The 25,975-nt window shown below is 52.1% G+C and overlaps 9 protein-coding genes across 9 annotated transcripts; 4 read left to right on the top strand and 5 right to left on the bottom strand.

The window, feature by feature from the left end:
- Positions 1 to 1,206: 1,206 nt before the first annotated feature.
- On the bottom strand, positions 1,207 to 2,442 carry B0T23DRAFT_145486 (uncharacterized protein). Its single transcript, XM_062832441.1, has 2 exons — positions 1,670 to 2,442; positions 1,207 to 1,491 (listed from the first exon to the last, which is right to left on the bottom strand). Exons 1-2 carry the CDS (start codon positions 2,359 to 2,361, stop codon positions 1,287 to 1,289), a joined length of 897 nt encoding a protein of 298 aa, XP_062693049.1. The 5' UTR covers positions 2,362 to 2,442; the 3' UTR covers positions 1,207 to 1,286.
- A 696-nt stretch (positions 2,443 to 3,138) lies between these two features.
- On the bottom strand, positions 3,139 to 5,823 carry B0T23DRAFT_145484 (uncharacterized protein). Its single transcript, XM_062832440.1, has 2 exons — positions 5,519 to 5,823; positions 3,139 to 5,332 (listed from the first exon to the last, which is right to left on the bottom strand). The coding sequence occupies exons 1-2, from the start codon at positions 5,563 to 5,565 to the stop codon at positions 3,409 to 3,411; spliced, it is 1,971 nt and encodes a 656-aa protein (XP_062693048.1). The 5' UTR covers positions 5,566 to 5,823; the 3' UTR covers positions 3,139 to 3,408.
- Positions 5,824 to 7,282: 1,459 nt separating this feature from the next.
- B0T23DRAFT_145472 (uncharacterized protein) lies at positions 7,283 to 7,829 on the top strand. Its single transcript, XM_062832439.1, has one exon. The coding sequence runs from the start codon at positions 7,371 to 7,373 to the stop codon at positions 7,779 to 7,781; it is 411 nt and encodes a 136-aa protein (XP_062693047.1). The 5' UTR covers positions 7,283 to 7,370; the 3' UTR covers positions 7,782 to 7,829.
- A 2,757-nt stretch (positions 7,830 to 10,586) lies between these two features.
- B0T23DRAFT_395932 (major facilitator superfamily domain-containing protein) lies at positions 10,587 to 12,327 on the bottom strand (the record flags this gene model as incomplete). The annotated part of the gene is made up of 2 exons (XM_062838225.1): positions 10,587 to 11,737; positions 11,802 to 12,327. 2 exons carry the CDS (start codon positions 12,325 to 12,327, stop codon positions 10,587 to 10,589), a joined length of 1,677 nt encoding a protein of 558 aa, XP_062693046.1.
- Positions 12,328 to 14,214: 1,887 nt separating this feature from the next.
- On the bottom strand, positions 14,215 to 15,610 carry B0T23DRAFT_316854 (uncharacterized protein; the record flags this gene model as incomplete). The annotated part of the gene is made up of 2 exons (XM_062834963.1): positions 14,215 to 15,225; positions 15,287 to 15,610. 2 exons carry the CDS (start codon positions 15,608 to 15,610, stop codon positions 14,215 to 14,217), a joined length of 1,335 nt encoding a protein of 444 aa, XP_062693045.1.
- A 675-nt stretch (positions 15,611 to 16,285) lies between these two features.
- On the top strand, positions 16,286 to 17,126 carry B0T23DRAFT_338166 (uncharacterized protein). The gene is made up of 3 exons (XM_062835838.1): positions 16,286 to 16,553; positions 16,621 to 16,797; positions 16,856 to 17,126. Exons 2-3 carry the CDS (start codon positions 16,669 to 16,671, stop codon positions 16,940 to 16,942), a joined length of 216 nt encoding a protein of 71 aa, XP_062693044.1. The 5' UTR covers positions 16,286 to 16,553; positions 16,621 to 16,668; the 3' UTR covers positions 16,943 to 17,126.
- A 683-nt stretch (positions 17,127 to 17,809) lies between these two features.
- On the top strand, positions 17,810 to 19,359 carry B0T23DRAFT_145360 (uncharacterized protein). Its single transcript, XM_062832438.1, has 2 exons — positions 17,810 to 18,190; positions 18,256 to 19,359. The coding sequence occupies exons 1-2, from the start codon at positions 18,117 to 18,119 to the stop codon at positions 19,031 to 19,033; spliced, it is 852 nt and encodes a 283-aa protein (XP_062693043.1). The 5' UTR covers positions 17,810 to 18,116; the 3' UTR covers positions 19,034 to 19,359.
- Positions 19,360 to 19,685: 326 nt separating this feature from the next.
- B0T23DRAFT_395929 (uncharacterized protein) lies at positions 19,686 to 21,017 on the bottom strand (the record flags this gene model as incomplete). Its single annotated transcript, XM_062838224.1, has 2 exons — positions 19,686 to 20,835; positions 21,004 to 21,017. The coding sequence occupies 2 exons, from the start codon at positions 21,015 to 21,017 to the stop codon at positions 19,686 to 19,688; spliced, it is 1,164 nt and encodes a 387-aa protein (XP_062693042.1).
- A 593-nt stretch (positions 21,018 to 21,610) lies between these two features.
- On the top strand, positions 21,611 to 22,891 carry B0T23DRAFT_145328 (casein kinase II subunit beta-1). Its single transcript, XM_062832437.1, has 2 exons — positions 21,611 to 21,867; positions 21,937 to 22,891. The coding sequence occupies exons 1-2, from the start codon at positions 21,709 to 21,711 to the stop codon at positions 22,777 to 22,779; spliced, it is 1,002 nt and encodes a 333-aa protein (XP_062693041.1). The 5' UTR covers positions 21,611 to 21,708; the 3' UTR covers positions 22,780 to 22,891.
- Positions 22,892 to 25,975: the final 3,084 nt, after the last annotated feature.

Raw genomic sequence — 25,975 nt, 5'->3', positions numbered from 1 at the left:
TGGACAGGAGCGAGGGGTCGCTGGTCGAGGGGTTGATCGTCCACTGGACCCTGGAAGTCCACGGTGACGGTGTGATCACCATGCTCGACGGTGTGTCGGTGACTACACTACACGTGTCTTTACCGGCGCTGTGACGTTGGCGGGCTGGCGAAACCTGACCCTTGCCTACTGCGCTAACACTGCCGCTGCCGACCGTCTCACGTCCGTCACGTGGGTATCGCTTTGAACAATCGATAAGGGGCGCGATAAGCGACAAGATACGTTCAACTTGCCCGACTGACCTGACGGCAACAATGTCGCAGGTCGTTTAATCCGCTGCTGCACTTATAAGGCAACAAGCAGAGGAGACATTCAAAGATGTGTCAGAAGCGCTTGTTCGTCAAGTATGAAGAGATGACTGCTCCAGAAGCCCCGAAGCCCTGGGTCTATGGAATGCACATCTCGTCGTCCCCAACCGGGGCCCCAATCACCTCAGCTATCGGCTCAACCTCTTTCCATAGCAATACCCTCCTTCCTCAGCAGTATTCTGCTCCTCCTGTTGCAGCCATCTTTTTTTTACATACAGGGTGTGCCTTCTTCGTTTCGTGTGGGGAAGAAACAGGTCTGAGGTATAAATCAGGCAGGCATGCTGCAGCTTGCTCCAGTTCGTTCACTCCATTCAGTTTCACTCGCACGTACTAACAATACGCTCGTCATGGAAACGATAGACATTGGAAAGGCATGGTATATTCCCTCCTTTCGATTGCTGATCCTTGAAATCCAAATTCAATACCGGGTGCACTCGCAATCAGTCGGTGTGATCTTCTTCACTCAATCGTGGGTCCAATAGGATGTGTCGTTGAGTGACCCTCGTGGGCTCAGCAATGCGCTCGTTATCTTGTAGGATGCCGGCAGTCATGGTCCCCTCCGATCATCATCGAGTCACCACTTCGCGTCTCACCGAACAGCTTCACCGACTAACGAGGCAGAACCGCAATCTGGACGCTGTCTTGGCTTTCGCACTCAGGCAAGTTCTCCTTTGCAAACCTTTGCTTGTTGTAAATTTCGACATGTTGGATGATCGAGTCGTTAGAAGGAAAATCGTAGGAAGCTATTGTACAGAACTAATTACTAAAGAAAGAAACTAAACAAAAAGAACAGAAAAGGGAAACAAAAGTTACCAAGCAAGCCCTTCGGGCGTATATTCAACCTTAGACTCCCACTCCTCTCCCATCCGTTACCTTTACCAACAACATCCTTCCCTGTTCATACCGTACACAGTCTTGCTCGTTTGTGTTTTTTTCACTCTACTTTCTCTCCCTGACAACCATCTGCCACTTGGGCTTCACCTCATCTTCCTCCTCCGCTTTCCTCGGCCCAATCAACTTTTCCCTCTTATCCATCAAGTTCTCTTGCATCGTCTTCTCCCCCCTCCCCGTATGCTCAATAGTAACATAAAGGTAGCCATTTCCCCATGCGTACTCTCCTCCACCACTTCTGCCTTTCCACGTGCTATTCATCATTCGCCGCCGTTAGCAAGATGTCTCTGATTCAGCATCTCTGCTTGATTTTCGTAATCCGTCTCTCTCTTTCGACATGGGAAAACAAGAAGGGGGGAAACCAAAGACTACTAAAGGCGAAAAAAAAAAAAAAAAAAAAAAAAAAAAAAAAAAAAAAAAGAAAAACTCACCAATAATCCATAATCAACCCTCCCGCCCGCGCAATATCCGTTCCCAAAACTGCATATCGAAGTCCAGTGACACTCCTAACATTAATACTCGCAGTATTGATCGGTCGCGCGACATCCCTCCCCTCATCCTTGTGAATACTAATCAGTTCCGGACGGTGCGCCATCATGGTGACGACGAAAAATGCATCCTCGACTTTGGGTCGCTCGTTCTTGTGCCAGTAGCAGGTTGGTCCGGTTGGTTCCGAGGCTCTTTTTCCTACAACGGTGGTGGTGGTGGTGGTGTTGTTATTCCCACCGCCGCCACCGCCGCCGCCGCCGGGGCCATAGGTGAAATACCAAGGTGGAAGTTCATCGTCGTCGTCGTCGTCGTTGTTGTTGTTGTCGTTTCCAGCCACCGCCAGTCTGCGGGCTTCGCGTTTGGCGTGTTCACTAGCTTTGTAAGAAGCCAGCGCTTGTTCAGGCGTCATGCCTTTGCCTTGCTGGACATCATCGACCCATTTGGCAAAGGAGAAGCCAGTGATTTGGTTTCCGTTGTTGTTTCCCTGTTTGGAGCCATCAGCCGGAGGGGGGTTGGTCCAGGTATAAGTTGGGCCACCGTAGCCACCTGGACTGGGGAGGGCGGTTGCTGAGAGGACAAGGAGGCTTAGGAAGAAGAGGAGGAGGAGGATGGGGGTGGGAGTATTGGAAATCATCGTTCTCCAGATTGGGAAGGGCTGGTGTGCTTGTTGGTTTTGTTGCGTGACCAGTTTATGATCTTGGTGATGCTGATGATGACGATAATCGCGTTGCTAAAAGTAAGAAATGAGAAGAAACGTGAAAGAGCGTATATGTCGCAAGGCCACAGTTTGATGATTTCAGGCTGGAAGGTTGTTGAAGGTGATACGAAGGAAAACGAGTGAATGTGGGAAGATCGATGAGTTTGAGTTCTCAGAGCTAGAGATGCATGGCGAATAGAGTAGGTATACTCGGTATCCACGATTTTCGTTGCCAAATATAGAGTGCATGTTTTCACCCCTATTCAGCGTCTATTCAGGCATTGTCAACAAAGGGTTTGTTTGTGGAAGTTGTGCTTGGCGGGTGACACAATACTGCAACCGCGTTATAGGTTTAAAATAATCATTTGCACCTACATTCTTCAAACAATGATTGCTTTTGGACTTGGGACGGCAGCACTCCGAACTCGTGGCCGTTCGAGTCATAAGAACACTCGCCCCCTAGCGGATGTCATACTCCAAGCAGGTGTAATGTATGAAAGAATTCCGAAAATCATATTTGCAGATGACCCTGGCGCCATGAAGGATTGTCAACTGGTAGTAGATGGAGTAGAATAACTTGATCCGGTCCGTCAGTAAGGAAGCACGAGGGTGGAATGATTCTCTCCGCGCTCAGAAAAGGCATATTTGACTGACACGTTAGCCCAGAGAATGTTTAGCAGAACAAGGATTATGATGAATGCGCCTTCAGCAAGACAGGAATAATGATACTAGTTTTTTCCCAGTCGGCTCACATCCGATCTCTCTGAAAACAGTTCATACTTACTATGGTATCCTCAATCATCATGCCATTATATACCCAAAAGACCTTTTAGCGTCGGCCAGTGTTCTGCAATCATCCACCCCTTACTGTACTGCCTTTTTTTTTTATCATCCCCATCGTAGTAACACCGTATCTCGTAGGCTCATCAACTCTTCAACTACCTACCAACCAAGAGCGTAATGTCCACCAAACCCAAGCCCCGTTCACCTTATGGGCCTAACATTTAGCTTTTGCCCATTGGCCCCCGCTGTCGCCTCCCTAACCTCGTATACACCGCAACCCCCGTCCGAATCTCCCAAGAACAGGAACCCGCCATCTATGGAGAATGACAACTCGGTGACCTTGCTCAACGCCTCCAATTGCTCATACCCCTGTTTTGGTGCGCTTTCCATGATCCCAGCTTCTGGGTCCGGCCAGCGCCACAACTCTGTCCCGGTCATGGCATCTAGTATCACCAGGCACCCGCGGCCACCAAAGTCAATCCCCGTCGCATCGCAATACGCTACATATCGACAGTCAGGACTGACACACGATATTGCGTTGGGGATGCGGAAGGTCTTGGTCGAAGATGCCGAAAAGTCCCACACTAAAACATGGCGATAGGGAACAGGGACAGGTGCCAGATTGTATCCATGCCCACCGCGGGAGGCAGGGATGGGTACGGCGCGGTATGAGGCAGGGATCCAGATGGAGACGGCAACCGAACCGTAAGTTGCTAGACCAGACGGCAAGGCAGTTTCAAGCTCTGTATGCGCCCAGGGGGTCACACACTTGTATGGGGTATGAGACGCGGGCTGTGAGCCATCCGTAGGGTCCCCGACGTCCCAGGCTACGAGAAGCGTTTCGTGCTCGGGAGGAGGATGGCCGGGACGAGGTGGCCGCGGTCCAGAGGCGGCGACAAGCAGGGGACCGGTTGCAGAGAAGGCAAGCTCGGGGTACTGGGGAATAACCGGGAGGTTGGCTTTGCGAAGATCGATGGTGCGGCTCTTGGTGAAGGGTTTCTTGCTTTGGGAGACGGAGTAAAGATCGATTGTGTCGGCGTCGCCTGCATAGGTAACTAGAGGGCTGAAGCCAGCTTCGTAAACACTGGTCCTAACAGCGGCCCATCGGTCTGCTTTCTCGATAGTTTGGAGCTTCTTCTTTTTGGCCCAGTCCCATACTTCAAGGGTATCGCCAAAGCCAGTGGCAATGGCAATCATTGTGGCTGGCTCGGAAAGAATGGCGTGACTGCGGACAAAGTATTCGCGCGAGCGAGCTTGGGCGGCTGTATAGCATGAGAATTTGATGGTGCTCTGCAAAATCCCACTTCCAACAGACCACACCTTGATGATGTTATTTCCATGTTTGCTGGCAAGCGTGGCGGAGGTGGTCGAAACGTCAAAGTAAAAAACAGTTGGATCCTTGGTAACTTTATCGTTCGAGATCATGTGTTTCCAGGGCACCAGATCGATGGCGGCGGAGCCCGCTCGTGGCCTTGGCTTGGGCTTTGGTCGTTCCTCACTCGGCGTGGAAAATTGATGTAGAGGAGGCGAGGGGAACAGAGGGCTTGAGAGTGGCGCAATAGCATCATTCGACATATGGTCGGGACCCGATGATGTGGCCTTTGATGATCTGGAAGCCTGAGAGAGGCGAGAGGCCGAGTAAGAGGAAGCGGCATCAGAACCATCAAATGAACCCTGAGAAGAGACGCGGTGTGAGTTCTTGCCGAGGGGAAGTGGTGGAAGAGGTTTGGTAATTGGGGGAGAGGACGGGGGATAGAGGCTGTAGCTAGCAGCGGGCTGCGACGGTCTCCTTGTGTCGGAAGCTCTCGAGTCTTTCCGGATCGACGAAGTCACGCTGTTTGACGATGTTCGCACCGAGTGAGCGGATCTTGGAACGTAGACGGGGTCGTTGTAATCGGACAGCGGAGTCCAATGCTGTCCAAATTCCACCTCCTTGGAGTCGGCAAGGTAGGATGACTGCGACGGCGACGGCGAGAAGCCACCACTCGATGCCACCTTGCGCCGCTGGTGCTGCGGCTCGTTCCAAAATTCATCCCGTTCATGCCGCTCATGCAGCGCCGGCGAGTCGCGATATCGAGGGGGGGATTTTGGAAAGCCTCCAGTTCCTATGCTATGCAGATGTTCCCTGTGCGAGACAATGTATGTTAGCCCATGTGCAGTCCATGACGTTTGTGACAAACATTCCCAATTTCCAATCCCAAATTCCCGGTCCGAGACAGTCGGCATGGCCCGCCGCTCAGATTCCCGCGCACGTGTCGATCCAAATCAAACAAGGCCATGGTCTGTGATGTGTCAAAAGTGCTTGACTTACGCCAACTCTTCGATATCCGCAGCGGTGGTGTGGGTGAGGGGATCCATTGCGGGTATGCACGTTGTGCTTCTTGGGAAGAGCGCTGTTCGAAGGCTCCCAGTTGGGTGATTGAGGACGACGATCCAATGCCGTTCAAAGTGAGGAACTTGGTGCGTTCCAGTGGGTATAAAAAAGACGAATATATGGGACACGGATCGGTCGCGTGGACTGGCAAGACAAAGCGGTTATAGGAGACTCGTGTGCCTAGTGTGACTGCGATGTCCTGAACAAGGACAACAGCAGACGAGCCGTGGAAGAGGGGGGTGGGTAGGTAGGTAGGTGGGTAGGTGTGAGAGACAAGAAGACTCGGTCCGGGGAAGCTGGGGACGGGGAGGGGGGCGCAAAGACAAAGGGCCACGGGCATGGAAAGGTATGGCGGGCGGGTGGTAGGCGTGGTAGGGTAGGTTAGTGGTACTTTGGTGGGCAGAGAGGTACCTCTACCTCTATCTCTGGTAAAGTCCGAAGACGCGGGAGTGATGTGCACCTAGGTAAGGTAGGGTTTGAGTTTCCCTTAAGTACCTACGTCTAATGCATTGAATTAGGTTGATTTGCATATGACGGATGGAGCCGAGTAGAGGGATGATGTTGTTGGGATGCGTGGTCACTGCGCCCGCCCTGCACTTTTGCGCCTCCAGTCTTTGGCTGCACTCTCGTCTGCAAATGGAATGTCCTTCCCTCTGCTTTGCGTGTAGGAGGAGTGCTAGGCCGAGGTACCATGGAACCTAACCCAGAGGTAGGTAGTTCGGGTATTCGGTCCAAATCGGTTCAGGTCACTCATTTGCTGGTTAATATGAAGGCCCAGAAGGTACATGTGGAAAGTGCAAATGGGGACATTGAAAGTGCAAGTCGAGAAAATCCAGAGCGCACCAACAGCGTCGTATCGATGGCACTAGACGGCACCATGCACTCACTGCATCCACCCCAAATGCTGGGGGATATGGGGCCCCGGGGGGAAGGCGGGACGAGGTCAAAGCGGAGTGACCCACTCCTCCGCCTGCTGCTGCCATGGACCCCCTACCAACGGGGACCAGGTGCATCCGCAGTGCAAGTCTCAATTAGGTGCTTCAGTTTGGCTCTACCTTTTCTGATCTACCGAGTTCCACCTTGAATAGAATGATGTTCAACGAGAATTGAAGGCTCGTTGGCCCTTCATTTGGCACGTACCAAGGGAGCCTCACTTTGCTTAGTGAGTACCTACTTAAGTAGTGTACAGTATTGTACACTAGACGAGCTCGACAAGGCCCAGGGTTGGCGGCTGAAAAGAAAAGTAAACGGATAAGCCAATCATGTTCTCGTTTTGCTGTGTGATCTCGAGACCGCGCCATGGAGCCTGCCTGCTTATGTTATTGTTTCCCCAATCCAGTTGCAGCAGCGTTGCAACTGTGATTCTTTTGACAGCCGAGAACCTCTCCCCCTCCATCCATCCATCCCCTCCACCAGGTCATTCCCTGTCTTCCGTCTGATGTTTTGTTCTCCGCACGTTCTTCGTCGGCTTCAGTTCCGCTTTCTACCACCTGCCCAGTCGGATTCACACTCAGTTCGTACTAGAACACTCGACGCACTTGCGCATGCCTGCGTTAGCGCTGGCAAGTACGGCATCAATCCCCGTTAGTGACCGTCAAAAGGGCAAGGACTAAAAAGGGCTCCATCCAACTCCATCCACTTTCCCCAGTCCCGACGTTGTGGTTGCTAGACTACCTAGACTATCCAGCAAACCTCAAGATTTACCTCCCTGTAAGGTACCGGGCACGGACCAGTACAAGCATCGATGGAAACCTTGGTGACTCCCGTCTGGTGTATACTTACCTAGTGTATGGCCCGCCACTCGAGTGCCAGAGATCGTCAGCGACGTGACCCACGGGTTGAACTTGCCCATCTCACCAGACATAGGTATAGTAATGTCATCGCCAGCCTCTTCTCTTCTTTTGTTTCCCCACCCGTCGGGTGTTACCGCTTGTTTGTGACCTTGCGTAGGGCACTTTCCCGCAGTATTTCCATACACTACATTACCACTCTCTTTTTATATTATTTTGTTGTTTCTCCCCGTTCTCGTCTGGTCTTCAGCGGCTATTTTCGAGCCAAAAGGTTTGATCAAGGGTACACTTCGGTTAGTGATCACGCAATTCCAACAGTGCGGATGCAGCTCACCATGGTAGTGCGGTTAAAACTGGAATATCAGCCATCGCAAGCCATGGCTGACGCCTCACTGGGGAGAAATGCCTAGGGTTGAGCTGGGATTGGATCCCTTTCCCACATCCACATCATTTCTGACCCATGATTGATTTTCACGTCATGTCTCTGGTCGGCCCAGCGCGCCTCCATCACAGACAGACATGCAGCAAATTGGCAGCTCCCGTCCACTGCCACGATGGATGACTGCCTTTGCCATTATTCCTTCTCGCTCTGGTCCGTCTGAATCCCATCTCGACACCTGTGGCCGCGGCTGGGCTGCACCAGGGCATGCAGTACCCTTCCGGGAGATCGACAGGCGACCAACAAGCCTGTAAATGCACCCACTGATTATCACCGCAAGTTAAGGTTCCATTCCGACCTGGTTCCTCTGATCTCAAGCACAGCCCAGGACATGACGCTTGGACCCTCCCATCACATTGACGGCAGTTCTTTTCGCCTTTTCGAATTCTTTCCCCCCTTGCTGTTGTTTTTCTGGACGAGCCTCCTGAAGCAAGGTCGCGCGTATACATCCCCACTTGGACAGAGGGACGGACGCTGTCGTCTGCATGTCTTGACGTCGAATACCTGGTCCAGTGCCAGTCCCCCATGCGATGCCAGTCAACGTGCGTAATAAACCTCTCCTGCTGCTGCTCGCCAAGGTATGGCAGCCGAAGCAGCCCAATATCGTTGTCACATGCATGCCCTTCTCGTTCTACACTTTTCACCTTTTTTTTTTTTTTTTTTTTTTTTTTTTTTCTCTTTCTTTCTCTCTAACTTGCCACTCATGTCGGTTGCTTCACTTTACCTAAGCTCTCTTTGTCTTCGCGTTGGACTGCAGGACGGCAGCACATCAGCACACCCTCTTGCCTCCTATTCACCTTTTCTTCTGTTCGGTCACTACTCAGCCTTCGCCGATTTCGAGCTTGGCCATGGCTAGGAACAAGCATCACAAAGAAAGAGGGATAAGGTCCCCTTGCCCGGGTGTTAGCAAGATGGTAAATACCTCGCTCGCTTGCTAAAACTGCCAAGATAGCCTTGGCCCGGTTGTGCCATCCTTCATTGGATGTCATCACTTCCAATCGTATTGGACGCTACCATAGGCGAGTACACTAGGAAACGATGGCGATGGCATTGCCACGAACTTTTCATTTGACATACACACCCCTTCTGTTGACGCTAGCAACAAATGCGTCATTTAGACGCTACAGTGGTTCCAGAAGAAAGCCACACTGGATCTATCCGTCGATACCCACATCCATTATAAGAGATTATCATGTCTCCCACGTGTGCGGATCTTGGCATCATTTTTCCGTCATCAGAGAGCACCGCCTCTTTGTCCTGGACTGGATGTGAAAGAGGAAAAAAAAAAACAGAAGAGCCCTGGAAAAAAGTGGAAAGACCCAGACCGCGGAGCCACGAGGGAAGACAATGAGAAAAGTCAGCCAAGAACGTGAAAACGTGCGTGCTAGTATCCGAACCGCACCCAACACATCTGGTCTGTCCCGATGCCGTGGCCGCGCTCCCACCTCGTGCCCGAAGCTAGTGGTCACCCCGGCAATTCCGAGGCCTTCTTGGCTCAAGGATTTCGGCTACGTCTATCCACTCTTTTTATATCTACCTGCCTGGAGATAGGCATAAACTGATGAGTCGCATAGCGAGGAGAGATGAGCTAAGTATGTAACGAGTGGCTTACGCTCGGTTCCTCCATGAGATATCTAGACTCACCCATACTTGACAGGCTGACAGCTGCACTAACACTTTCAGTTCTCGTTATCACCAGTTACCCAGCCGTCCGGCAAAAAGTAGGTAACAGACAGATCAATGCCAAGCCCAAAACTACCTTCATATGCTGTCCTCATCGGTCCCGCCGTCAAATCTCTCGCTTGGCGGCAGAGTGGATGTACGGAAGAACCCGTCAGAGTAAGACTTGAGGTAAAAGACATCAAAGAACTAACATATCTACAGTCTTCGGCCAAGCATCGGCAGCCAAGAGACCAAGTCGACCAAACCCTCCATGTCGGGGCCGAAAAACTAACAAAGGGGTTCGGGCCGTGCACTTAATTGCCATTCTAGTCAGTTAAACGGCACCCTTTGTTGCTCTTATCCGATCACTCAACAGAGCACATACCTTGATGACGGATGGATAATTCGAAAGAACTAATTGTGCAGCTTACCTCATGCTTACCTAGCTACTACAGTTGAAAAATTGGTGACATCAGAGCAGCTGGGTCCAACCCGTGGGTTGAATCGACTGAGAGGTAGAGAAAAGTCTAGTGTAGTAACAACAAAGAACGGAATTAGCCGAAATTGTGCCTCTACAATCATTCATTCAACCTTTGGGATGGACAATATGGCCTTTAGCTGCTGCTACCGAGTTCATCGATCGATGATGTTTTGCCTACCAACCTACCTGCTTTTTCCAGTTTGCTGTCTCTGTGACACATGGATGCCTCGCTATGTGTAACACCAGAGCTTCTCTTATCAAGTTAGTCTTTCTGTGAAAGTACGACTGGCACGATATAGTGGACAATGACATCCCCATTTTTGGCTTGGCTGTTGAGTATCTGTATCCCAAACTGCTTGTTATTGGAACAGCTGGAGTGCTCTGAGATGAATCTGTCACAGTCAAGGGCGTTTCAAACAAGAAACCCAAGTTTGGATCATATAGCGTATTATATCATGTCTATCTTCGTCTCTTCTTGGCCTCCCCGTACGTAATGGGGGGCATGTGGGTATCAATCCTCATCGTACTCACTAACTAAACATTAATCTTTGCGTTCATCCCGTCAATATCCTGACCTCGTAGCTCACATCATGCCATCATGCCATCATGACCAGTTCTTGCGCCTCCCCATTTTCACCGCTTAGCCTCCTCTACCTCCGACATGACCGCCCTGCCGACCCTCCTCTTCTTCGTAATGTCCACCATCAGATACACCACACTCAACATCAGTCCAAAAGCCGTCAATCCCACTGCCACCCAGCAAGCCGCCTTGTAGCCTTTCAGCAACTCCTCCTTGCTCGTGCCTCCCTTGTTCACATACACCTCGGCAGTTGTCGCAAACCCAAGCCCAATCGAAATACTGTAATTCACCACCGTGTTGATCAAACTCGCCGCAATTCCCTGATGCCTCCTCCCCACCGCGTTACTCAAAATCACCGTCGACGCCGGGAAAATCATGTCCATGCCCCACGGCGTGATGAGGTACGTCAAGAAGCTCTGAGTCCAGTAAGTTTGCTCCATCGGGCGGGTGACAAGCAGCATGTTTCCCGTGAAAAACGCGGACATGGCGCACACGACGGTCCATGCGGGACCAATCTTGCCTAGCACGATACCAGTGACGACGGCGGCGACGGCGCCGGACACGGAGACGGGTGAGAAGTAAGCGGTTGCCATCAGACCCGTCTCGCCGCGGATCTCGAGGAACCACTGCCAGTTGTAGAAGAGCCAGGTACCAAAGGAGCCCCAGCCGCAAGCGAGACAGCCGAGGACAAAGGCAATGTCGCCTGACTTGAGCGCCTCGAGGGGGAGTAGCGGGTAGGACGACCAGCGGAGTTCGATCCAGAAGAAAAGCGGGACAAGGAGGATACCGATGATGAGCAGGATGTAGGTGTACGGCTCGGACCAACCAACGATTGGCGCCTGGTTCCATGCTATGTTGATTAAGATCAGGGCCGAGACACCCACGGTGCCGCCGATAGCGTCGAGTTGTTTGAGCTTGTCGAAGAAGGAGCAGCTGCTTGCGTGGGCGTCGACGCTGTCGGGGATGATGAGCTGCGCGGCGCCGGCGAGGCAGAGCAGTGCAATGGCAAACGACCAGAAGGCCCAGGGCCACCAGGCAAGCTCAAAGACGCCGGCCATGGCGCAGCCCAGAGCGCAACCGCCCGGGGCCATGGCGCCAAAGAGGGCGAAGACCATGTGCTTCCGTGGACCATCGGGGTAGCTACCGCCCAGGATGGCGAGGCCGTTGGGAAGGAGAATAGAAGGGCCGACACCTTGGAAAGCGCCTGGGTTATGTGTCAGCATTTTCATGCGTACAAATGTGAAAAGGGGTAAAGACGAGACACATACGGCACACAATCATCATGATATTCCCCGAGTCCGAAAACACCGACAACCCACAGATCATCGTCCAAACCGCATACCACGTATACCCGATCACCAACATCCTCTTGTGCCCAAACAAGTCACCCAAGCGGCCGCAGATGAGGATAAAGGTACCGATCGTCAAGGCGTAGGCAGCCAAGTACCAAGCGACGTCGGCGGCAGAAGTGACACCGAATTGCCTTCCGATCTCCCTACCGATGCTGAGCGAGGGACCCATGGAAGCCTGCGTCGTGAGCTGGGCGCAGCAAATGATGCCCACAAAAACGATCTCGTGAGGCAGCGAGAGCTTTGGCGCCAGGAAGGAGTGCGCTTGGGATTGGACGCGGGCCAGATCATCGCGTTGGCCTTGCGCTGCTGCATATTCGAGATCGGTTTCGTCCAACTCCCCTTCTGATGACGGGCTCGATGAGTCCATTCCCTTCTCGCGGTACCCTTCGGTGTTGAGGTCGGCCGGGTGTCCGCCAGACGAAAGGCGTGGTGTTGCTGACATCGTGATCAGAGCGGGCAGTGATTGTCGGAGTGGTTGTCGACTGGCTTTCCTCCACGCGAACTATGCTCTTGTACCCGATTCCTGCTGCTTTCTCGTTTGTTGGCCTTCGATTCCTTCCAGGGGTTGAGTCGTATCCCAGTCAAGCTAACAGCACCTTCCCGTCAACACGAAGTTGAGGGGTTCAAGTGGACAGCGGGAGCGTTCAGGAATGCTGGATGGTATTGACCTCAACTCGGGAGGCAAAGTCGATATAGCTGCACTTCACCGACAGTGACATTGTGAATCTCTCCGATGAGGGGAGGGAAAGATATAAGTACCCTTAATCTAGAGTGGTGTAGATGCAAAACAAAACTCGGAGAGACCCTTGGTGGCTCCGAACCTCAAAGAATCAATGGTTCCACATGGGAGTTTTCTCTCCTAGTGTAGTGTACCTACCAGGGGGGTGAATCACCCAACAGGGAGTTGCACCGATAGGAAGGTGGATCCTGGTCGCCATCGCCAGGAACATTTTTAAAACATTGAGGATCTACTCGACCAATCGTCAACTGCTCTGAGTGCCGGGATATCGAAATCCCTTTGTTAGTGGAGAAGAACACCATCGCTGTAAAACTCCAGGCGGAGATCTCCAGACGACACCGACACCGGCCCTTATCGCATCAGCTTATCAATCATGACTGATGCTGAATGAGGGGAGATGGAGTCGGTCTGTCGCGAACTTGTCATTCTGTTCATGACCAGCGGATTCAGAATCGGTAAACAGATGGGGCGAACCATAAAATGGCCGGTGGTTTTTGCAGAGTGATTGAAGTTTCCAAACAAGGATTTGTCGGGTTGCTGTTGGCTGTTAGTATCGATCCTTTCATAGCGAGCTTACTCATGATGTTGAGAGGAACGATCAAAGAAAAGAAAAAGAAAAGTTTAGTGTAACCTGGCTTACATGGATGTCTCAGGTCGACCTAGCCCAATACGCCCTAAGTTCTGGCCCATGCCCCTGATTTGATGGAGCCTCCCGTGCGGTACTCGGCACCCAATTCCGCTAAAATGGAGTGCCATGCAGATTTGCAACCGTTGTGTGCCGTCACGATCCACGATGTTTTGATATCGGAAAACAACCTTCAATCTGACATATAAAAAGACAAGAAATGTGAAACTGAGTTGCTGGTCGAGGATATCAGTTATCAGGTAGGATGTCCGCTAGTGGAACTCTGATGAACAACGGGGTAGGTGGCACCCAGGTAGACCCAAGTGGCCCGGGAGCCCAGTACTATATCATGCAGGCAAGATGCTATTAACGCCGAGCGACTTGCACGCCGACATGCCTTGTGTCATCTTCTCCTCAATATCGGCTACGCTATCAAGCTGTCGGATCGAAGTTCAATCACAAATGTCCAGTCGTTGACCTTCGTACCAGAAGTGTGTGAATAGCCATCTCCAGGCGTTGTTGGTCCGTGGAACATTCTCGGTCTGAACATTACGTACACCCCTAGAGATGGAGACTGTGCGCGTAGTTGACTAAGCATTTGACGAAGAAAAGGGGTCTCAGTGCATGCGGAGACGAACTGATTACAATAAGCTTGGATAAGAAAAACTACCGGTCTTACTTACAGTATCTATTCCACCAAAACGAAACGCCCCTTGACCTGTAAGCTATGTACCTGACCCTGCGCCGAATTTAAACCGTAAAGTTGAAAGTTGATTAGAAAGAATATAGGCAAGCTCCCGTCAAAGCACCCATTCCAAACTCCGCTGTGTACCATTTCGGAGCATCTGGCCTTGCTCTTACAGGCCTTGATTATGATTATAGGCCGAGTCTGTTGTTGAACCATTGATGCTGTTGTCTCTTGGACATACCCGGGCCAGTATCCTAACGGTTAGCACTGGCTCGAACTAAGCCTGTGTCTGTCCCTCTGCTTCTGGCCCCTTGTCCTGCTTTCTTCTTTTATCATGCTCTCCAAGACCTGAGCTAGCGGCACTCTCGCCAACCTTCACCTCGTCGTCCGGTACACCAACCGCGATGCTGCTGATTGCACTGACCACTCTCGGTCGTTCCGCTCTTGCCGTAGGATCAGCATCCCTCGGCGCAGCAATGCTGACACCGCCGGTGGCAGCAGTACTAGCAGTAACACTAACGCTGGCAGTGGTACTAGTACTGTCGCTCCGGGTCCGCGGGGCTAGTGACCCTGCACCGCCTTGGCTTGCGCGGCTAGCATCGCTAGCCCGTCGCTCGCGGACCATGCGTTCCAACTCCCGGACTCGTCGTTTCAGCGCTTCATTCTCTCTCTTCACAGACTCCAGCTCGCTACGATAGAAGGCCGTCTCCTCATAGCGAGGGGTTCCTGGCAAGATAGCTGGAGAATGGTCACTAGTGGGGATCGATCCGGGCGTTGCAGCCGTTGAATGAAATGCACCGGACAGGCGATGGGCAAAATAGTTGACCGTCGAAGGATCGCCAGGGTTCGATGAGGGTGTGAAACTGTGCATCGGAAGAGCACCCGAGTAGCTGCCCATGAAGTGAGCAGAGGATGGTGATCCTGCCTGACTCCGTCTGGAAGCAGCACTGTTCTGCCTGCTCAAGCTGATACCGCCGATGGGGAGCGGCTGGGTTGGGCGAATCGGGGCAGGCGACGAGATACCAGTGAGTGATGTCGAGATAGAACCGGCGTTGGCTGTGAGGCTGCGCGTGCTGGCGCTAGAAGATGTACGATTGTGCATGCTAACCCGATGATGGGATAGTCCTGGAGCACCGGATCCCACATACGCGTCGCCAATCGGTACGGATTCAGCACCCGAAACGCTAGCTGAAGCCGAGGAAGCATTCGAGATGACGGATGCATTCGAGACAACCGATGCGTTCTGCGCAGCGCGGAGCATGCTGAGTTCACGACTGAGGCGGTTGACCTGCACCAACGCAAGAGCCGTCAGCTACTGAGTATCCGAGATATTGGAGGTCTAAACATACCACTGCCTCTTGTTCCTTTTCCAGTTGCAAATGCAGATCGGCGGCGGTCAGGGGACGGGGATGTCGTGTTGGTCCGGGACCAGGATCAACGCCCGCGTTGTCTTTCATGGCGATGCTGGCAGGTAGATGGTGAGGAGAAGGCAGCGAAGGCGAGGATACAGCGTTGTTAACGGCGGGCTGGTTCGAAGGGAGAATGTTGAGAGCGGGCGAGTTGGATACTGGAGGGGGAGGCCCGGCCATCTGCTGTGAAGCTGCTTCAGAGCCTGTTTGGTTTTGCGAAGCCGTTTGCGAGGCCGTCGTCTGAGGAGCTGCTTGCGAGGACATACTTATATATTCCACCTCTAGCGCCTTTTTGTCCAGCCAAACCACAGAAACTAAATGAAGGGCATAGGCAGAAATAATGTGTTTACTGCCCCAATCAGAGTTTCAAATTTGTTGATTTCGGATTTGGCAATGTTTGATGTTGCGAGATTGAGACTTGCGACTTGCGACGGCCTGGGCTCCAGCGTCAACCAGACGACAAAAGGGGCATGAAACAAGACACGCACGGGTCAAAAGTAGGGAAGATGGGAAAAACCACAGGGCTTAGTGTCTGTGCGATGGTATAGTATCGGACGACCGCTCTTGTAGTCAGTTTCGTGTCGATGAAGCGAACGGGGTGTAACACCGTGATCGTGCCCGTGAACGGTACGGGTTCCTGTTCAGTGGATCGCCGGAGCCGGTGAGCTTTAGGTACACCATCCGTCTGATGGAACTGAAAGCTAACGAAACATTGGTGGGGCGGTCACCTCTGCAACTGAAACAGCGGCCAAGCCATCCTCCATGCCTGCCGAGCGAACATCGGAAGGGGAAGCTTCCCCGCCTTTTTGCCGGCCGGGAGACACCCTACTGTCCAGACCCGCCCTCGTCTTGGCGCTGCTGTCACTTGGAAACTGCCGTGGGCCTTGCTTCCCTATGATGTAATTGCTCAACCAATGCCAACAATGAGTGACGGAAGAACAGGTCGATTATCAATGACATGGAATGGACCTGCCGCAAAACCACAGCAGCATGGACTGGCACAACGGCATTTCAACATGCGAGGTACTGACCTGGCAAGGTACCGATTGCTGATGTCAAGAGCGGGGTTATCTTGAATGGACGCGCAAGGTAGCATATGTACACTATATAAATCGTCTTCTTTCTCTTTCTCAAAGAACTCGCGAGTCTCTCACTGCATCATCACAACCTGTGCATTTTCCATTCTACAACCAACACCAACACACACGTGAGTTTCCCTGTGGTTTGGCTGACCCAAGAAGTCTCAACCAGCGTACCTAATCGTTTGGCAATAGCGTGTGAATCCAACTTTCTCAACACAACCTCTCCGAAAATCTTCCATCATGCCTGAGCGCGGCCAGTCCCCCCCTCCCGAGCGCCAGACCGGCAAGCAGCAGAACGAACCTGCTGGTTCCGGCAAGGGCGTCGATGATGCTTCCCAGAAGGAGCAGACCAACAAGTCTGGTCTCGAGGTACGACCTTTACATCGTTGTGCACATGTCTTCCAGCCGTGACTAACGTGGTTTCCAGAACCTCACATCAAACCCCAAAGGTCCCCTAGACGATGAGGTCGAGAAGAAGTTCGCCAAGACGAGCAAGCCTGAGGAGTCAAAGTAAAAAGCACACGGGAAGCTTAATGGGATACAATGATTCATGAATTTGGCGTTGGTCATATTTTTGGGACTGGGAACCGATGCTGCCGCTAGAAGCGATGCAGCAGCCATGTGGAATCTTGGCCAGTTGTTCGATTCAAAACACATAGAGCATGGAATATCTGAAGACAAATGACTTACATTGTGCACTCGTCTGGAACCCATTACAAGCCTTGCTGTAATCCCTCTCTTCTCGTGCGTATTGTTGACGTCGACGTTGTAGGTGCAGCCTCCTGTCATGTTTGGCGCCCAGGTTCCTGCCAGGGATATTTGGGATGAGGTAGGGATCACAGCTTCAACCAAGGCGCTATGCCGTAGACAATACTAGGTAGCATTCAAATCCCAAAGTGAAGACAGGATCATAAATTACCTCTACCTCAACCCCTAGTACTCATGAAACACCAAACTAACTGAAACGTGCTTCGCAACTGGAATGACAGTCAGCAAAGACTGACACTTCGTTCAGTTTTTGAGGCCAATTTCACATGCTACAGCATCCTGATATTGCGATGTGCAACTTCATCCTAGCGGAGATGGAGGGCAAACACCGTCGTCACTTCCTGTGGTCTATATCAATACCTCTACACTACACTACAATTTCCAGCGGACAGATGGGCCCTTTGCCCCTGCTAATCAACTTCCTGACGTGTCTTGGCGTTGAAGCTTAGCTCCTTCTGGCCCGCTCTGGCCTGCGACACTATGTACAGAAGCGACTTTCATGGTGTTTCCGCCTCTGTTCGCACAGCCACCCTGGATGGCCCCTCGATCATGCGATGACGACATGCCTGGTCGCCGTGTACCCCTCTTTCCGCCCATGGTTTCTCCAGCTTTCTATCCCTCGCTCCAGCCTAGTGTAGTGTGACAGTCGCAAGTTGAGTGTAGTGGTTGTGAACCAGTCAAGTCCACTGCCCTGTATTTTTTTTTTACACATTGGGCAAGCGTAATCCATCATCTGACGAACCCTGTATACATACATAAGACCAGTCCACGTTTCCTTTCAACTTCGCTTCTGCTTTTGGCTCTACTTTGAATCTCTCCCCATTGCCAAGCAAACGAACAACAGCAAACACTTCGGTTCGACCAGTCCTCGACATCTATCCACCACACCACACACAGATACCATCTCAACAACAGCAATCATGTCTACGGTCTACGTCAAGAACATCGGCGCCAACACTGAGGAGAAGGACATTCGTGCCTTCTTCAGCTTCTGGTAAGCTTCTTGTGTTCCGGAAAGATGGATGGCAGGGATACAAGCTAACGATGAACCTGGAACAGCGGCAAGATCAGCTCCCTCGATGTCACCACCGAAGGCGAGACCAAGTCCGCCACGGTGACCTTTGAAAAGGAGAGCGCCGCTCGCACTGCTCTTCTCCTCGATCACACCAAGCTTGGCGAGCACGAGCTCTCCGTCACCTCTGCTTCGGGAGAGCACGCCGATTCCGGCGACAATGTCCACCCCAAGTCCGACGCCGACCGCGACACAGATGAGATCACACAGGAGGAGAAGCCCCGCGCGCGCGTCCTTGCCGAGTACTTGGCCAGCGGCTACCTCGTTGCCGACAGTGGCCTGAAGACGGCCATTGCTCTCGACGAGAAGCACGGCGTCTCTCAGCGCTTCCTGTCGACAATTCAGAACCTCGACCAAAAGTACCACGCAACCGACCGGGCCAAGACGGCCGACCAGAGCTACGGCATCACTGCGCGGGCTAACTCCCTGTTCAGCGGCCTCTCCTCGTACTTTGAGAAGGCCTTGGAGGCGCCTGGCGCCAAGAAGATTGTCGACTTCTACACCACCAGCTCCAAGCAGGTGCAGGACATCCACAACGAGGCCAAGCGCCTGGCTGAGCTGAAGAAGCAGGAGGCCGGCGGCAGCTCGTACAAGGCTGCTGGGCTGGACAAGATCTTCGGTGCCGAGAAGGCGCCCGGCCAGGAGAGCAAGCCCAATGACCAGGTGCCCGGCGCTGCCCCTTCCGATGCTGCTGCCACCGAGTCTAACCAGCAACCGATTTCCGAGGGAGCGTACCCTGGAACTGCCGAGAAGATTCCCCAGTAAATGGTTGCGAGGCAAAATGGTGGTGAATCACTGGTTGACGACACGCTCTTCGCATGGTTAGCTGAGCCAGCAAGGTGTTTGGCTTTTGGTCTGGCTGATTTCATGATACTTTTATGACTGCTATGGGACTGGGATTTCATTGTTGGCGTTGCTCTAATCTTTAAGTAATGAACAAACTTCTCATCACTTGAAGCCTTTCACGGCAGTAGTACCTTGCAGCATAATGACGGTACATGCAATGTTCGATCAAGAAGCATGATGGAGTACTACACATGCACGTGCTTGGGACATGATGCTTGCCGATGCCATCTTGAGTCTTGATTTTGCTCTTATGAATGATTTGACATTGTTGTCTGACTCGTCCGTCTTCCGCGGAGCAAGTGCTTGTTACTATGACACTGTACGCGTTTGACCTAGGTGCCTTTGAAACCTTTTAATCGACCTCTTCGTCCTGTTTTCCGGAGTGTACTGTTGTCCATCGATAAGGTAGCTCCTGTGCGCCATGTGATCGGTCGGGATGAGAGATGCCCTGCGCTCTCTGGGATCGCTTCGGGTACCTGTTTTTCTTCATGTTTTTGTCTTTTCAAAGACTCAGTGTCCCGGTCTCTTGTCCGACCACATCCTTTATCTCCATCCGGCTGCCAACCTCCATCTACCGAAACCACCAATTCACACTCCCATTAATGCCCCCCTCCTCGCCCACGCTTTTGACACTATGCCACCACCCCAGTGGCATAAACAGCATATCCCCTGCCTGCACCGTCACCTCGTACATCATGTCATCCGCCCCTTCGCCGTCACCAGCCCAAACAGCCCCCTCCAAAGCCCTTCTCTGTTCTCCCTTCATCATCTCCTCCCCTCTTATTTTCCCAGACCCCGCCGCCACGGCCAAGGAAGCCATCACCCCCCGAAACAGCGCCTCTCCCCTCTTGGGCGCCATCAGCCGCAGGACTTTTGTCCCACACAACTGGCAAAACAAGTTTGGGTTCGGGTCTCTATGCCAAGGCGTATATGTCGGTTGTAAGCCGAGCCAGATGCTGGAAGAGTAGATGTCTCCGCGGCCGGCGTGGGAAACCAAGAGAGGGGTAGGGAGGTCGGATCGGAGGGGGGAAGGGAGGTGGGAGAGGGGCGCTTGGGCTATGTAGAGGTTTGTGAGCGGGGGGTTGGGAGGGGTTTGGGAGGAGGACAGAAACATGTTGTAGTGGTGGGCAAGGAGGAGGAGGTGGAGGGGGAGGTCGAGAATGAGGAACTCTGAAGAGGAGGAGGAGGAGTGGTGAGTGATATAGTTTTTAAGGAGGTGGGCTAGGGCGAGACGGGATTGTGAGTCGGAGTCGGAGTTGGAGTCCGGGTGTGAATCGCTGGATGCCGTTGATGAGGAGGAGGAGGAGGAGGACCGTTGTAGCCAAGACATGAAACCTAAGACTTGGGCTGAGTTTGGGAACGAGAGTTCGTAAGGGAGGATGGTAGATCGGAAGTTGTCAAGGTACGGAGTTAATGAGGTCTTTCCGGAGGAGGGAGAGGTGTTGAACCATTTGGTTAGGGCGGGTAGTATAGTTGGTGAAGTCGAAGTGTTGGTTTGGGTATTGGCATCATTTTGCTGGTTGGGGCAAGGGCTCAACGTAGAGGGTTTGGAGCTTGGTCGTATAAGAAGAGGCCTTTGAGCTTGAAATGCATCTCTTCTGAAGTCCTCTATGCTGATCGGCGCAACTATCTCTGCCACTGTTTTGAGGTTCCTGGCATGGTGGGTGAAAGTGAAGAGCGGTTGGCGGAGGTGCCTCGTCGATGCAAGTAGCCGTGTTGGCCTGCAACTGGGAGGTGACTTTCCTTCATGAAACATATGAATAATTAAAATATACAAAGAAGGGAATCATGAAGAAAAAAACACAAAAGCAGCAATGGCCACCCAAGGTTGGTACCCTGAGTCCCTGACAATACACAACTCAGACCACATGAGGGAGGAAGGTACGTACCTTTCATCGACCATCACCAAGTGGACCCTTTACTTATCTTGGTTCCACCTGATAAAGAAGTAGAGCTGGAAGCCGGGTTGGGTTTGAGACGCGCTGCCGCACGCGCATGTGGCAGGGCTCAGCAGGGTTATGTGAGAAGGCGCAAAAATCAGGCATCATACTACCGTGGGGCTGAGCGCGGGGCTGCTCCCTGCGGGAAGGGTTGAACGAGGAGGATTGGGAAGGGCCCAGACTGGAAAGACGGGGGGGCCGCACAGACCAGGCACCCACGAGTGGGCTGTAGCACGAAATGAGGGCGCGGGCTTCTTCTCGAGCAACCCCAAAGGCAAACAGAGCCATCGAGTCGACAGCCTCCGTTAGCGCAAACTCCAAAACAGCACAGGAATCACCAACCACCTCCTTCGCTGCAACACCACGCAGACAATCATTGAAGCGCCTAGCTAGCCTGTCTGTCCTTCTGTCCATCTATTTGCGCCATCTCATGCGCTCGGTCATGTCTACGCAATAAACAATTGAAACCTTCCATCCAGCATCGCAGATGAGCGTCGACCCCAAGGGACACTAGCTACACCCAGTCGTCGTCTTGCGCCTTTCGATCGCACTCATCAAATAACGCCCGATAGCGGTACCAACAGCCTCATCGAACGCCTACTCCGTCGCCAAACACTCGAATCTTTTCGCGGCGCTTCCATATCCAATTCCACCATGTCGAGCTCGTCGGGCGTGCCAGAGTCTTGGATCGCATCCTTCTGCTCCCTCCTGGGACACGAGTATTTTGCCGAAGTGTCAGAAGAATTCATCGAAGATGACTTCAACCTTACTGGCCTGCAGACCCAGGTCGCCATGTACAAGGAGGCTCTCGAGGTATGCTTGTTCTGGAACCTTTTTGTCCGTTACGTCAACAGCTAATCATTGTGGTTTTGTCCTGACCAGATGATCCTTGATGTCGAGCCTGAGGACGATGATGACGAGGAGGAGGAGGACGAGGAGGACGAGGAAGACATGTCCGGTGGCGACGGCATCAACAAACCCCACGGCGAAAGGAGACATCACAGCCGCATCGCGAGCGATCTTTCTGTGATCGAGTCCTCGGCCGAGATGCTGTACGGTCTGATCCATCAGCGCTTCATCTGCTCGCGGGCGGGTATCCAGCAAATGTCGGAAAAATACGAGCTCGGTCACTTCGGCATCTGCCCACGCACAAACTGCAACCAGACCCGCACGCTGCCCGTCGGCCTCTCGGACACGCCCGGCGAAGACACGGTTAAGCTGTTCTGCCCGTCGTGCCTGGATGTCTACGTGCCACCAAACAGCCGCTTCCAGACGGTGGACGGTGCCTTCTTCGGCCGCACCTTTGGCGCGCTCTTCCTCATGACCTTCCCCGAATACGACTTGACCAAGACCGGCGCTGAGAGCGTTAGCAACCTCACACGATCCGGCTCTGACGACACCACCGTCATTAACGGCATGTACGCGCGCAACATAGCGCCCGGGCTGGGCAGGGGCAAGATCTACCAGCCCAAGATCTACGGTTTCAAGGTGTCAGAAATCGCGCGTTCCGGGCCACGCATGCAGTGGTTGCGCAGCAAGCCTGACGACTTGAGCGTGCTGGACGAGGCTCGTCGCTATGCGGAACAACAAGGGTCGGATGACGAGGATGAGAGCATGGGTGTGAGCAGCAGGACAGCCTCGAGGCGGCGGGGGCCTCCTAGGAGGCAAAAGCAAAACGGGAGTCCGATGGCGATCGAACAGAATGGGGCTGAGTCGGAGCTTTGAGGTTGCGAAGCTGAACTTGGGGGCTTGAATGGATATTGAAAAAAGGAGGATCACGTTTTGTAGGTAAGGAGTAAGGAAGCGTGTGCGCAAGCAACTGGACAACGGGCTGTTGATCACTTCTTTCTTACATCTCCCTCTAAATCTGGCATTGATTTGTATCACACGCACAAATATCCTTTGGGCTTTCTTTCTGATTCTCTACGTCATGGCGGGGGAATGGACGGATGGGTTCAGGAATCGGTTACAGTAGCTTGCAAGAGCGGTTTTTGGTTGGGATGGGGTTCTTTTTTTTCCTTTTTTTTATATCAAGGTTGATTTTCTCTTACACAGCGAACTCGGACGTAAATTCGCATTCCAATGATGGTTGCATGCCGGTTATAGACATTGAGAGCAGGACGCAATATACCTATTGTTCGTTCCTCTTGTGGTATACCTGTCAGCTCGCAACGCAGTTTTAGATTAAATCATCTTCGTCTTTCAACTTCGCTACCACGCCCTACCCGGAGGAACCCCTTTTGACCATGGTAGCTACATCCCAAGATAGGTATTTTGTTGCTATCAGATATGGGTCCGTCACAAGCCAGCCATACGGGAAGACTCTGTCAGTAATATGACCACCGGATGACTCTTCATCCTTTTATCTATGACCTTTTTTTGTTTCTTCCTTTTTTTCTTCTTTTTTTTTCTCTTCCATTCCCCCCCCATTTCTTGTCTTTCTTCAACAGTCTCGTTGACCATTCTCTCGATGCCATGCTGTCACGCTGGCTCACGCGGATCTTGGCCTGTTTTCTTCCTATAGTACTGCGGCTCCTGAATCTTGGGATATGAATTTTTCAGAATACATGCCAACTAGAAAAATGGGCTGGGCACATCTCACAAGCGTCGGTTTGTTACACCAATCTCATCAGCCTGATGCAAAGAACGACCGACGACGATAATACAAGCCATGTCAGTGTTGACAGAAGAAGACAAAATAAACAGAACGTGATAGGTGTTGAAGACAGAGATGGATCGATATGCCAAGCCATTCGAGGAGTGACAGATACATGCTACGTACCTTTCCCGTCTTCGGGCCCGGCTCCTGCCTCTCTGTAACAACGTCCAAAAAGATTGTGATATTTGACTTGGGATTCAAATGCCAGGGTCACCGTACACACGTGGGAATTACGCAAACAGGTGTGACTCCGACCCCGCATTTCAAGTGTTTTGCACTGTCGATGCCCCGTTGTAGTCCCGGGACCGGAACGTTGCGGTTCTGTCCACTCCACTTTTCCGGTCGGTCGTCGGTCGGTCGGTCGGTCGGTCGGCAGAAACCCCACTTGTTTCCCTCCGCCACCCCGTGCCCGGGGAAGAGGAGGCCGAGACGATAACGAGCAATGCCAAGCTTCCATCACTAACAATTTACATACCGGTGTCACAAGAGTCTGGGGCGCTCCCTCCCGAACGGTCACTGTTGCAAAATTGCATGCTCCTCTTTTATTGCGACGTACCAACGGTACAGTGCAAGAGATGTTTTTTTTTTTTTTTTTTTTTTTTTTTTTTTTTTTTTTTTTTTCGCTGGGAGAAGTTATGATTTTTTATGAGATGAGCGCGCCGGCCGTGGGGAGGATGAAGAAATGGCTGACTGACTTCCATAATCGATGTCAATCACATAGGTATGTAGTTGATATTCGCTGCGATCAACGGCGAACGCTTGAGATCTTCATTTCTTAACGATGGATCTTATCGTCCTTGACAACCACCGCCATCCGGCAGAACACGAACCTTCAAGGGATTCGATACGATACCGGTGTCAAAAGAAGGAAGACGAACAGAATTACAGAGAAAGGAGTGAACAACAAAATGCAACGATGAGGAAAAGAAACCGATGATGGATTTGTAATCCAGGAAGAACAAACATCAACACAACATGGGGATACATATTAAGGCAGAACCGCGGATGACGGCATGTAACCCATGAGAAAGCTGAGGCGGGGAAGGTTACCTCTGGGAATGCGAAGGATGGTGTCCCCACAGGAGACTCCAAACTCGTTGGTCCTTTCTCCGGCTCACGGTTGGGTTTGACATATGAAAAAAGAAAAAAAGAAAAAAGAATTGCTGGAAATAAAGGGAAACTAATGGACTGGACAAGAGCGTGGGGAAAACCTTGATCGGATGGTTGGTGACATGCGGTACGTGTGGGACGTAGCGTATCATATCGACGGTGAACTATCCAAATAACGAAGTGAAATGCCGTGGTGCAAGATACGCTTTCAGATTTCTACATGTAAAGTGACACAACTAACACGTTGAAGCAGGTATGCACTTGCCGTCCTGTATGTGTGATGTAGTGTACAGAATGTACTATATCTTGGTCGATTCGTAGATGGCTTTGCTGCACATGCAAGCGGCATACCTAGATGAACACGTTGATGAGTGGGGTCAAGTCAACTAACAATCATGCTGGGTACGTGATATGTAAATATCATAATGATTCATTGTGGTCAACAAGGGAGGGTGGACGGGACACGATACGGTCAGAGAAACTAGAAAAGAGCGGTCATTCGAGTCACTCGCCGACTAAGTTGCACTTGTCATGACCCCTCCTCACTCTTTGGAGTTTGCCGATCACCGAGCTTCCAGAGCGATACCTACTCTTGAGGGTATGTACCTAACCATCACTGGACCACTTGTCTGGACAAGGACTCATGGGTACCTCACTGTATCACTCTGGACACGAGAAAAGCACATGGTAGTGTTTCGGGACCACACCGTTCACGCCCACCGGGAAGGATTCCAGTTGATGTTGACCAATGGCATGCCGTGCTTGCAGTTCCACCGTCCCCCCCACAAGTCGTCGACATTCTCGCTGCTCACCAACTAGGTAACTGCAGTGTGTGATAGGGTACGTACCGCGGGGGTTCAGAGCCTCCCAGAATGTCTTGGCGATTGACAGAATTTAGATTGTTTTCGGCACCATTTCCATTCTTTTATGTCTTTCCCCGGAGATCCCTCGTCTTGAAGGTTGACGAGATGCCCATCATCTCCACGTTGCTACGAAGAGCTGGGGAAGTACGTGCTCGTGGAAAATGGACCGGATAGGTAGGTAGCCTGGTAGACCAGAGAAAGGCGGTGATGTGCCGATAACATCTGGTCATGGACTAGGTTGACATGGATTCCCTCTTCCAGTTTTGTCAGTGGAAGAATGGTGCAGTAA

This window comes from Neurospora hispaniola (genome assembly GCF_033458365.1).
Source record: "Neurospora hispaniola strain FGSC 10403 chromosome Unknown B0T23scaffold_4, whole genome shotgun sequence".
NCBI lineage: Eukaryota > Fungi > Ascomycota > Sordariomycetes > Sordariales > Sordariaceae > Neurospora > Neurospora hispaniola.
The sequence above is the reverse complement of the archived record's forward strand: the minus strand, read 5'-3'. Positions and strand labels throughout refer to the sequence as shown.

What these genes read in the sequence shown, in the direction of transcription:
- B0T23DRAFT_145486 (XM_062832441.1), bottom strand. Translation starts at nt 2,361, where the DNA reads ATGATTTCCAATACTCCCACCCCCATCCTCCTCCTCCTCTTCTTCCTA. An exon ending in GGGTTGATTATGGATTATTG is followed by an intron (nt 1,492 to 1,669) that starts GTGAGTTTTTCT and finishes AATGATGAATAG; the next exon opens with CACGTGGAAAGGCAGAAGTG.
- B0T23DRAFT_145484 (XM_062832440.1), bottom strand. Translation starts at nt 5,565, where the DNA reads ATGGATCCCCTCACCCACACCACCGCTGCGGATATCGAAGAGTTGGC. An exon ending in GCGGATATCGAAGAGTTGGC is followed by an intron (nt 5,333 to 5,518) that starts GTAAGTCAAGCA and finishes TGTCTCGCACAG; the next exon opens with GGAACATCTGCATAGCATAG.
- B0T23DRAFT_145472 (XM_062832439.1), top strand. Translation starts at nt 7,371, where the DNA reads ATGGCCCGCCACTCGAGTGCCAGAGATCGTCAGCGACGTGACCCACGG.
- B0T23DRAFT_338166 (XM_062835838.1), top strand. Translation starts at nt 16,669, where the DNA reads ATGCCTGAGCGCGGCCAGTCCCCCCCTCCCGAGCGCCAGACCGGCAAG. An exon ending in CCAACAAGTCTGGTCTCGAG is followed by an intron (nt 16,798 to 16,855) that starts GTACGACCTTTA and finishes CGTGGTTTCCAG; the next exon opens with AACCTCACATCAAACCCCAA.
- B0T23DRAFT_145360 (XM_062832438.1), top strand. Translation starts at nt 18,117, where the DNA reads ATGTCTACGGTCTACGTCAAGAACATCGGCGCCAACACTGAGGAGAAG. An exon ending in CGTGCCTTCTTCAGCTTCTG is followed by an intron (nt 18,191 to 18,255) that starts GTAAGCTTCTTG and finishes AACCTGGAACAG; the next exon opens with CGGCAAGATCAGCTCCCTCG.
- B0T23DRAFT_145328 (XM_062832437.1), top strand. Translation starts at nt 21,709, where the DNA reads ATGTCGAGCTCGTCGGGCGTGCCAGAGTCTTGGATCGCATCCTTCTGC. An exon ending in TGTACAAGGAGGCTCTCGAG is followed by an intron (nt 21,868 to 21,936) that starts GTATGCTTGTTC and finishes TGTCCTGACCAG; the next exon opens with ATGATCCTTGATGTCGAGCC.